This window comes from Olea europaea, chromosome 19, assembly GCF_002742605.1.
Source record: "Olea europaea var. sylvestris chromosome 19, O_europaea_v1, whole genome shotgun sequence".
NCBI lineage: Eukaryota > Viridiplantae > Streptophyta > Magnoliopsida > Lamiales > Oleaceae > Olea > Olea europaea.
The window spans coordinates 12,916,852-12,928,520 of NC_036255.1; the positions used below are offsets into that span (position 1 = coordinate 12,916,852).

The window sequence follows — 11,669 nt, forward strand, 5'->3', positions numbered from 1 at the left end:
TTTTTTGTCGGTGCTACAGTACTTTTCCTATTTCCTTTCTATCTTCTCTCTTTTCTTTAAATGGTAAGAGTAAATTTGGATTTCTCTTGCCTTTAAATATTTTAAACATTTTTGCTTTCTTTTTTTTTTAATTGATCACAAGCTTCTTTGAAAAATTGGTCGAGTCAACCGGTTAATGGCCACTATTTCCTCGAATTATTTCCTCGAAGAAGATAAGCGAAATCCAAGTGCGGGATTGGATTTGGAAGCAAAAACGTCAAACAAATCAATCTTCAACTTCTTCAAATAATACAAAAGCAAATATTCACACAAGGAAGTCTTGTAAAGGTTGCCTTTATTACTCGTCCCATTTAAATGTCGATTCTCGAAATTCTCTTTGCGTTGGTCTTTCCTGTTCCCTTTCCAATTGTAACCCTAATTACTTTTTAATTTCTCTAATTTTTCCTGTTAAATGAATATATATGTTCCAAGATTGTCGTGATTGATTATTTATTATTTGGGGATTTTTCATTATTTCTTTGCTGAATTTTTTTATAGCGATGTTTATAATTGATTTACTTGGTTTTTCTTTAATGAATTTTTTCATTATATTGTATTTAATATCTGGAAAAATATTTTGCCTTGAGTGTTTGGGCAAGGATATTTAATTTTCAGAATTCTGAATTAAAAAAAAAAATGAGAGTTATGTGGAATTTTTTTTGTTTGTTTTGGAACAGTTAGGACTGAATTTCTTTTATGTAAGTTTTCAGATTGTCAGTATATCTATGAATGCTAGTTTACCAGCATTTTCTCCTCTTGCATATGGTTTTTACATTGAAAAAGAAAGTGTTCATGGTGAAAGAAAAGTCTCTTTTACCCCATTAGACATCGTATGCATGATCTTTATGTATCTTTTTTTATCTCCCACATCCATTTTACTGATATTGTCTATTATTATAGACACGGTATGCATGGTTTCTATTTCTTCTTGAGTCTCGATAAAGAAGTTATCTTGGATTTGCGTCTTTATACATGTGTCTTTGCCTGCCGCAGCTTAGGTTTGCTTTTAGAATTAAATAAGCTCTTTGCTAGTAGGTTTCCATTTTGCTGAGTACATTCATTTGTTTTGAAGAGATATAAGTCCCAAATAGAACATGGAGGCTAATAGTTCTTTCAATGCTCTCTGAGTTTTGTGGACTAGTGCCATTTTGTACTTGTTACTTGAGGCTTAGTATGGACATTCAGAACATAAGACGTGGGACTTAGCTTGGTATCAAGTTTAAAATGAATTGGATAAAAAATGAAGTCCTCAATATGGACGGTTGAATTACTCACTTCAAAATTATGAACTAAATTTGCTCGAAGGTTGCTTGAAACATTGACAGAGTGCAGCTTTATGAACGGATTTACCTAGTTACTATAAATTGACTTCTCTTGTTTACTTTTCGGTGCTACTGAATCTCAAGTGATCTGACGTACCCGGTTAATATATATGCGTATGCTTATTGATAAAAAGTTCATGTTGTATGTCACTGAAATAACAACAAATTTGGATAAAATCTTGTTGGAATGAAATTTTGTACAAGAGTTGGAAGAATAATCTTGATGAGTGCAATTAGGGATGAAGTTATTAGTAGAACATCATTATCATTCGTTTCTTATGATGAAGGAGATTTGTATCAGACAAAAGATTTTTCTTGTAGAAACTTTATTTGATTCCTGGTTTTTTGTTTTTTTCTTTCTTTTCACAGTTGTTATTATTTCAGAGAACTCATATATTCATATTCACAAAATGGTTTGATTACTCACTCTGGACTGATTGTGCTTAAAATTCTCAACACATTAAAAATAACTCTATTTTGTTTTGGACAGCCAACTAGTGGTCGAAGTCTGCCGAAGATACTTCGTCCCTTAATGCTTATGCTCAAGCCAATTGTTCAATTTCTTTTGCTGCTTTGGTATATTTGCATGAAGATACCGGCATGCAAATATACCGGCTCCTGATGTCTTTATAGTACAGGTGAGCTTCAAACATGTGCTCCTTCAGTCATTAGAAAAGTGACATCTAATGGGATCATAATTTTTTGTTATCTCATTGTCATATGATTGGCTTTAATTTTATGCTACTGCTAAATTTTGTGAAACTTTTTTATTAGGTTCAGACTCTCACACTCCCATTTTAGAGAACTCATCTATGTATGTATTGCTTCTTTCGACTGGAGTTGCAGTGAAATTTGCAAGTCAATAGAGAAGATCAAATTTGCGCAACCAGATTGTGAATGCAAAGTACAAGTTATGGAGCCACGGCATGTTTTGCACACAAATGACTCGAGAAATTCAAATGTGAACTATTGATTTTGTACAAACCCTTGATTCGATTTTGACTAAAATGGCGACAAAAATGTGTCGGGGCTTCACTCTACATTGCATCAGAATCGCCCATCAAGCAACCAAACCAAAACAATACAACAAAATAAAGCCGTATGAGTTCCAGTCGATTAATCTGCTTTCACATTTTAATTGTAAAGAAAGTTTTCACTATTTTGTTCATTCTGTATTATGTCCTCAAACTTTTTTATTTATCTTCAATTAATTAGCTTATTATCTCCGATAACAATTCTGTCCAAATATTTAGGTAGCAGACTAAAATGAGAAAGATTTTATCAAACGTTGTATTTGCTTTTCAGTTATATAAATATATGAGATGCAACTAATAAATATTCTGGACGGCAACATCATCAGAGACATTTGAAAATTAATATAACGTTGATGATAATTTTACAATACTCGTATCATTTTTTGAATGAAACAATTAGAGATTGACGAATGCATTTTACTCACGAGTTTATGCTATTTTTAACTTAATTGTAAACCAGATTTTGAGAGTCTTGAATGTTTTTAATGTGTTTGTTGGTATTGTTTTATAGGAATGTTGAGATGGTGAAAGATACGAAAAAGTTCATCAAATAAAGCTGTTGGCATTGATCGAAAAGAAATTGTAAATGAAGGGGCAAAAGAAGCAAAACAAAATGATTGGACGAGTGGCTCCTTGATGCCACAAAAGATGAAGAAATGGAGCCTTAGCGCCAGGCTCAAGGCACTCGACTCCAAGAGGAATAGAGTGGGGACATCGCGGTGCCACCCACAAAAACTGTGCCACGCCCATGGAATCTCCTAGGGTGCGTTTTGGCCCGTTTTAAAGTCCATAAAAATCATACTTTCTACTAACACAAGGAGGCAAGTATAAATACAATTTTTTCACACTTTTGAGAGGATTGCATATATTAGGAGGAAAGAAACACAGTTAGAGATTCAAATAAGCAATTCAAGGGAGGAAAACAATAAGCAATTCACTGTTTGAAGCATTGATTGGAAGAGGGAGAAAGTTTTAGTGCATGATTGAATTTTTATTCTACATCTATAATAAAAATTCGGTGATGTATTCTATGACGGTTTATTGTTTTTCTTCTTTCATTATGAGTAGCTAAAGTTTTTATTAGAGCGAATAATGTAATCTTCTTGGGATCCTTTATGTCTTTTAATTAAGATTCTTGTTCATTATTTTTTTTCATGTGTTGATTTTACTGTGAGTTCAATGTATTAAATTACTTGATCACTAATTTGATGATTTTGTGAATCTTTTACGATTCAAGAGGTGAGTTTAGAATTTAGACCATATAGTAAAATTCAATAAATTGGTATAGCGTGTAGAGATACTTATACTAATTATTACGATTATAAATGAATTTCTAGAATAAAGAATTCGTTTAACTAAGCTCAATTTGCATGGAGATATGGAATTAAATTAGTTAAGTAGGCTCAATAAGAACTCGAGAGTGGTAAATTGAATAAAATAGAAGAATTCAACCAAACACCATATTATGCCCCTGTTTGATTACCATTAAATTAAATTACATTACATTCCATTTTTCTCTCTCCTATTTTCAACCATACAATCTTTTATAAAATAATATTACACATAAATCGAAAACTTTATCTTCTTTTTCAACCACTCATTTTTCTAAAAAATATTATTCCCCCCATTACCATTTTCAGGTAATGGGGGCCAAACAGGGGCTATATATGAATCTTGATTTATGATGTAAAGATGATCAATAGGTGGGATTATTATACTGTAATATTTGTTTATTATTTAAGCTCTAAACCAATTTTGTGCGCATCCACATATTGTTACGCATTTAAATTAGATTTCAAAATATATAAATCTTTATTAGCTTTTGCGAATAGTAGTTCGAAAGAAAGTAGATTAAGCTATAAAGTATAGTCCCCGTGAGAATGACAATCCGAACTCATAGGTCCTCTTAATACTTGTTCGATATCGCAAAGTTGCGATAGTAAAAACGCAACAGAGATTGTATTGCATATTTTTGAAATTTTGGGATTTCTGTTGCAAAATTTCCTTTTTAAAATTAAAGGTCAAATGACCAATTTACCCCCATTTAAAAGAAAATAAAAAATGATCAAATAATGGTCAAACGCTATACTTTTGATCAATTAGATGAAACTGTCCAATGTCCCATCATATTTGTGAAAGGTTTGTCACGTATCTATTATTATTTAAAGGTGATTCTTTATTTAAAGGTTCAGAATCACGCTACACTTATTTAAAAAGTTCAGAAACTCCAATTCAAAATTTCCTTTTAATCATTAGTGAATTTTTTACTCGTCGCACTTTCAAAGTTTAGAATATTAATCCCCTATTTGATGGAGATTGAAATTAGTAGATTTTTAAAAAGTTAATGAAATACATGGTTCAAAATTTATAAATATTATGAATTGTGTGTTTGAAATTAATTGTTGACTTTGACTTAAATTAAATTTTTTATTTAGATTTCCACCAAATAGAGATTAGATTGGACGAAAACTATTTAGATGTATTTCATGGCACAATTTTGACAAATTGGGACCGAATCTAATGATCTATTATGATTAAATTTACAAGTGTGTTGTAATTTGTTAAAGGCTTGGGACCTCTCTTCAAATTCCTCTTTTAATTAAGTACTAGTGAGCAAGAACAGATTCAAGATTGAATCCAAGACCAGATTACAAAATTTCAAACAGGGCAACTACTTGGAAAAAAAATTTTACACATAAAAAACGGATTTTTTACCAACAAAAAAAATAAAAATACCTTAAAAAAATGTTCTTGGACCAGAGTGGGGAGGGGACTACAGCCCAACCCCTCCCCCAATCCGTATCTGTTAGTGAGTGAACGTGCATTGCACGTTAATTGGTTAATATTTAAAAAAGTATGTGTAAAATTTAAAAAAATTCATTTATAAATTTGAAAGGTATCCATAAATTCATTGAAATTGACTTATTTTTCGTCAATTTTTTCTATAAATTTTTTATTTTTCATATGAACATTTGAGAATTTACATATATTTGTACAAGACATTTTCCTGTACAAAAGTTTGTGGGAAAAATTTTTTATGCTAAATATATTTCTCTCTCTATATATATATATATTGGTTCAGCCTAAAATATGATTTGGCCTACTCAAATTTTGCCTCTAATCCATACTATGATTATAATAATTAAATATCACCAAAATATACAACATCTACACAATTACATTGAAAATGGTTTTTCATGTTGACAGCTATCATGTAGAATCATAAATTATAACTTAAAATTGTAAATGCAATTTCATGTATCAACCTTCTTCCAAGGACGTGATTTTGTTGTCATTGGAGCTTAACTGTAAAATTGCAAAAACGTAATTAGAAAATTATAAAATAAAGTAGAATTGGCATAACCATAAAAGGAAAAAACCTCTTCAAACTTTTCAAAGTTTAATTAAACAGAATTTTAAATCGAACAAAAAATTATTTATAATATGAAAAAAATTAAAATAATTTTCAAAAAATATAATAAAAACAAAACAAATTAAACAAAAGAATGTTACGAAAATTAAATAATGAATATATAAATATTATTTAATTAAAATTGAAAAAATTAAGTTTCATCATAAAAAGAAACGAATTATTTTCATTCTTGTCCTAGGTCTACATTTTTACACTACTCTCATTTCTTTCTTACTTATAAATTTGTACTCGAACTTGAATCTTTGAGATATCTATTTTTACTCTTTCTTTTTCCTGTTTTATATTTAAATATTAAATAAGAGAAAAAAGAAAAGAAAAGAATAGATCAAAATGAATTAAAAAAAAAAGAAAAAGAAAAAAAGGGAAGAGCTTGCAGCAAATTCTTCTTCAGTGAAGTGACTAACATTTATACTTCAATCTGCAGCACTTGCACGTGATCCGACTGAATATCCTCGAATACGGGTGACCTTTGTACAGTCAACATACCACCAGTCACGTGCTTAACCGCCCTTGTTTGATCTCATAAATACATTTTTCAACGGTAATTTGATATCATTTCAAACATATATTTTTAATAAAATAATATTATAAGTAAATTTAATTTTTTTTTTATTTTTAACCACACATTCTCTATCGTAATACTATTTAAAATGAATTTTTTTGAGAAAAATGAGGCTCACACAACCTTTAAAAATCCCAAAAGCCGACATGACAGACACCTTTCACTTGCCTCTTCGCTGCCTATTGAATAGCTCAAGAAACTAGAAAAAAGTCTAGAGCATCGTTTGATTTCTATTTTTTCATAGTATACGTAAATAAAATAAATTTATTATTTTTTATTCATACATTCTCCATCCATCTATTATTTTAAAATTATTATTATTATTATTATTATTTTTATAAAAATGGACGTCAAAAGTGAAAAGAAGTCGGCATCAGTATTCAGTATAAATTCTTAAGCCTCTCCAACTCTCCCTTTCAATTTATTCGTTTATTTGTTGTATCTATAAATCTCCGCTTGGATACTGGTAATCTTCAGTAGGTTTGGAGTATGAAGATTCAGTGCAGCGTGTGTGAGGTAGCGGAGGCGAATGTTCTGTGTTGTGCCGACGAGGCGGCGCTATGCTTGGCGTGTGATCAGAAGGTGCATGCTGCAAATAAGCTGGCAACCAAGCACCAGCGAGTTCCTCTCTCTAGCTCGTCTTCTCAGATGCCCAAGTGTGACATCTGTCAGGTTTATTTTATTTTTTTGTATGTGTTTTTTAAGTTAATTCGGGATTAATTTTGAGTGTTTTTCGTTTTGTAATTTTTCAGTTAATTTCATAGAATACTGAGATGACTCGAAGTGGATAACGATAAGCCCCTGTTTGGCTCTCCATTATTTGAATTTATAATGGGAGAATAGTAAAATTATTTTTAAGATTGTGTGGTTGAAAAGTTTTCGATTTGAGTGTAATATGATTTTATTGAAGATTGTGTGATTGAAAATAGAATAGAGAAAAAATTAAATTAAATTGGAGAATTTTAAAGAGCGCCAAACGGAGCTAAATATCTTTGGAGTGTGGATATTTTAATTAATTACTACGGTATTTTCGACCATTATTTTGTGGTTATAACTTATGACACTGATGTAATAATCTGATTTCAGGTACTTGCTGAGATATGTTGATCTTTCTTTTCTTTGGGTTCACTTTCTCCCAATATAAAGAATAGAGAAAAAGGAAAAAGGAAAGAAATAAAAAAGGCAGTTTCTTTTTCTTGCAATCTGACCTATTGGTTCTAATACTGCCAGTTCTCTTTCTTGTTTTTGATTTTTATCATCTTTTAGCTTTCTAGAATAATACAGAATCCTCTTCAATTTTTACTCGTCATAGTGGTTGAATATTGCACTTCCCATGTTATCTGATTTGATATCTAACTACAACGCACATAAGAAAGAATTGCATACCCTTTGAAAAGTCAAGATCACACGATATAAGAGTCAAAAAACAAGAATAACTCGACCAAACAGAAGGTAAATTGCAGAAAATTAAAGTTGAACACCAACGAATTATTTCGGTCTAAGTCCCGGAGATTCGGTGACCGCTTCTAACACCTACATCTCCCGTTGAGCATCCAAGAAAAAGATTATGTTTGGTTGCACTAAAAATAGCCCAAAATGGCAACAAAATTACAAATGTTAAGAGAGATGAAGAACAAGAATTTATTTCTCAAAATACAGTGACAGCCCTCAAAGATCTACTCAGAAATCTTCAAAAAATCCCTTACAGGAGCAAAACCAACAACAATGGAATCACATAGATTCCCGTGTGATGTGTGCTAAGGTTCAACAGAGTTAGTTGATTTTCTTTTCCATGTGAGATCTTTCTTGGAGGATGCTAAAGGTGCGGGGTTGGGAAGCTCGATCCTAACGGATGTATGATAAGGTTTAATAGACCTACTTAAGAGCTTGTTTGATAATGATTATAAGAATTAATTTTTTGACTGTTAGAGATAAAAGTGGGTTCCACCTGTGGTGAGTGAAGATGTAAAAAATAACGACTATAATAATGAAATAATGATTAAAAAATTGATTTTTTGGGTGAAAAATTACTATCAAACGGGGGGCTAAATGTCTTTTCTTATAGATCTTTCTTAAGAGGATGATCTTTAAACAACATCCGTATTTATATTGATCAATAATAAAAAGGCTTTGACCTCTACTCTATAGTGGCTTGGAAGTGACTTCGAATCATAGAATCATTTATTATATGATCTAGATTCCACTTAAAAGGTTGATTTTGTTAGGTTTTAGCTGTATTAAGGCCTCATTTGGGAGTAATTTTGAAAATTGATTTTGTGACTGTTAGGAGAAAAGTGAGGACTACATGTGAGATAAGAAATCAAACTTTACGATTGAAATAATGAAATAACTGTTAAAAAATCAATTTTTTTGGAGTGGCAAATCACTCCCAAACAAGCTCTAAAACGCTTTAAACAGGACGCACTCCAGTTTGGGTTTCCACATACCATATCTGCAAGATTTTTTTTTTTTTTTTGTTTGTTCCTACATCTGTGTTCTTCATGCTTGGAAATTTTATTAGTTGGGTGGGGGGTCACTTGATTTATTTCTCATTACTATACGTCAAATGTCTTTGCTCCCTTCTACGATATTTGTTCATGAACTATGTATGACTTCATTTTCGTGTAGATGGCCGAGAAGATTTTGAAAAGTTCCAGTTGCAAAGTTCTTGGCATTGACTGAAGAATTACTACATTGTGCAGGAAACGGTCGGGTATTTCTTTTGCCTGGAGGACCGAGCTTTACTTTGTCGGAAATGTGATTTTTCCATACACTCGGTGAATTCTTTGGTGTCAGCTCATCAGAGGTTTTTGCTCACTGGAGTAAAAGTAGGTCTTAAATCCATGGAATCTGGTTCATCAACATCCTCGATGAAGTCACACTCCAATGAGAAAATTTCAGAACTTGAACCAAACTTTCTTGCTAGGCGAAGTACCCCGTTGTCACCAACTGGTCAACATAATAAAGGTTTACCATCCCAAGTTAGAGAAGGTGGGGATTTTGCATCATCAAGGGTGACTCTTGAGGGAGTCACTACATCTGGAAGTATGTCCATGTGGCACTTAGACGATTTTCTTGGTCTTACTGATTTCAATCAGAGTTACAATTTCATGGATGGTGGCTCATCTAAGGTATAATTTTGATTGGTGCATTGATAAATGTAATTCTATCTGTTATATGATAGTTATCCCTCTAGTCTTTGATGATGTTTCCCATAGTGCAGCATGAGAAATGTAGAGTGGAGATTTGAACAATTATTGTTATCGTCATTGCTATTCAGACAATAATGAGGTTTCCTAAAATGAGCTCCCACGTCATAAACCAGCTACTGCCTCATTAGCCGTTCATTTGCCTCCAAGTTTCATTCTATAATTCTATGATTAATCATTGAGTGTTAAATGGTAGTGAACAGAAGGGTGAATGTGGTATAATTGTTTTAGAGCTTCCTGAGTTTGGTTGAAAAGTTATAACAATCGGAAGGAAAGAACATGGGAAGTTATTGTTGTGGCTGATAAACAGCGGTAATCAAGATTATCTAGATTTTGGAAGCTCCTCTTGTTTGACTGATTTAATGGCGTGCTTTAATGTTAACAATGATATTTACTAGTTATGGTTTGAAGCAGTTTTGATTGTAGGAATGTGAATATATTGGTTTATGGATTGAAGTGCTCTTATATCCTGATGCTGTTAGTATCTCGAGTGTGTGTGTGGTGCCAGTGCACTCCCTTATTTTTGGCTTTACTTTGATTTAACTCTATCAGGCTGATAGTGGAAAGCTTGGAGATTCAGATTGCTCCCTCATTCTACGAACTGCTGATGAAGAACTAGAGGGTGATGAGTGTCTAGGTCAGGTACCAGATACGTTTTGGGCAGTACCCCATATTCCTTCACCGCCAACGGCATCAGAGCTTTATTGGCGAAAGAATAACCAGAAGCATTATGACCCTGCAGTCTTTGTCCCCGACATAGGCTCCCCATCCTCGCAGAATTTCCATCATCGCCAACCAGATGGTACTAGTTCAAAGTGGAGAAGACAATTCTGATTTGTTATCTGATCTTTGTTGCTATTAAGATAGCTGCACAAGGTGTTCTAAATCAGCTTTACAAGGGTCATCTAAAAGGTGTGTTGCCTTTCTAGAGATAAAATCGTTGAAGCAGTTACGAGTTAGGAATATTGCTTCCCTTTCTGCAAGTAGGTTATATTTCTGTACTAGTGTTCCACAGCCAATCAGTTTAGGCGTCTGCTACATTGTATCACGTGAAGGAAATAAGAACCAAGAGATTTCTTATAATTATGACACATGTAAAGACACTTTTTGAGATATGCTTTTTGAGATAAGCTGAGTATCCTATCGTTTATTACGGACCAACAGAAGGGATTAGATAATCAATATTCTCTATTTCATCAATTCTGGAAGGGTCAAATCCATGAGGGTTGGTCTCCTCGATATTTCTCAAAAGCAAGCATTTGAGATGGATGGTGAACATGATGTCTCAGTGAAAGGTTACATAACATCAAATGGCGAAAGTGATATCTCATTGAGACACTTCGTAAAAGACTCAACCTTGTGAGGGTGTACATAAGAAAAGTTATGCAAGGAATTCTAATGAGAAATTGGCAGTCAATTGTGTAGAAATTTCTTACAGTGTTGAACCGTGATAATAATCGTTACAAGATTCTTGTAGTATATACAGAGCGTGAGCGAGGTTGGAAAAGGATTTTTGGCTGCAGGTTGGCCCGTCCAATGCTCGAAGTTCCAATCGCTATATAGACATTGTATTGTTCCGCTGACTTCGACGATCAAGTTATTGTGGGAATTGTTATATTAATTGCTGTACCATTATATATTTTACTTAATTTTCCTCTTAGAACGGATGATTGGTCGATAGGAGTCAGAATTACAACATAAATACTAGCCAACTTGGGAGTCGATGTCTGAAGTAACAACTTAACAAATGAAGTTACGACCTTAAAGATACAAACTCAGCAGCCCCTCATGCCAATGGAGATTGTTGTCCATAAAGTTTGCTAATCAAGGCCTCAAATTTTGGCAGTGCCTAAGGCTGTAGTTTGTATGTCGACTATTTGTAGACGACCCCACTTTACACCTCTAATTTTCACATTAACACTTCCAATAAAACCATTTTTTCCAGGAATCTGATCAAAAGGAAATCCAAGGCATGTCTTTGTAATCATGTATTATTTTATTTGTACTGAAATATTCTCACAGAATTTTACCAGAAGAGACTCATGTGTGTTGGGGGGGGGGGGGGGGGGG

At 32.8% G+C, this 11,669-nt stretch overlaps 1 protein-coding gene and 1 long non-coding RNA gene across 6 annotated transcripts; both read left to right on the plus strand.

The window, feature by feature from the left end:
• The first annotated feature begins 212 nt into the window (after positions 1 to 212).
• On the plus strand, positions 213 to 2,989 carry LOC111368876. Of its 5 annotated transcripts, none has more exons than XR_002698062.1 (3): positions 213 to 408; positions 1,852 to 1,999; positions 2,136 to 2,593. It is a non-coding gene; the product is annotated as an uncharacterized LOC111368876 (long non-coding RNA). The 5 variants fall into 5 exon arrangements; XR_002698064.1 differs by having other exon boundaries at positions 213 to 327; XR_002698063.1 differs by lacking the exon at positions 213 to 408 and adding an exon at positions 2,907 to 2,989 and having other exon boundaries at positions 547 to 1,999; positions 2,136 to 2,460.
• A 3,739-nt stretch (positions 2,990 to 6,728) lies between these two features.
• Positions 6,729 to 10,735, plus strand: LOC111368877 (B-box zinc finger protein 22-like). The gene is made up of 3 exons (XM_022990362.1): positions 6,729 to 7,062; positions 9,093 to 9,521; positions 10,152 to 10,735. Exons 1-3 carry the CDS (start codon positions 6,880 to 6,882, stop codon positions 10,431 to 10,433), a joined length of 894 nt encoding a protein of 297 aa, XP_022846130.1. The 5' UTR covers positions 6,729 to 6,879; the 3' UTR covers positions 10,434 to 10,735.
• The last annotated feature ends 934 nt before the right edge of the window (positions 10,736 to 11,669 follow it).

Bases quoted from the DNA above. Each gene is read 5' to 3' on its own strand.
- LOC111368877 (XM_022990362.1), top strand. From the start codon at position 6,880: ATGAAGATTCAGTGCAGCGTGTGTGAGGTAGCGGAGGCGAATGTTCTG. The intron at 7,063-9,092 runs GTTTATTTTATT...TACATTGTGCAG, and splicing joins CCAAGTGTGACATCTGTCAG to GAAACGGTCGGGTATTTCTT. The intron at 9,522-10,151 runs GTATAATTTTGA...TAACTCTATCAG, and splicing joins TGGATGGTGGCTCATCTAAG to GCTGATAGTGGAAAGCTTGG.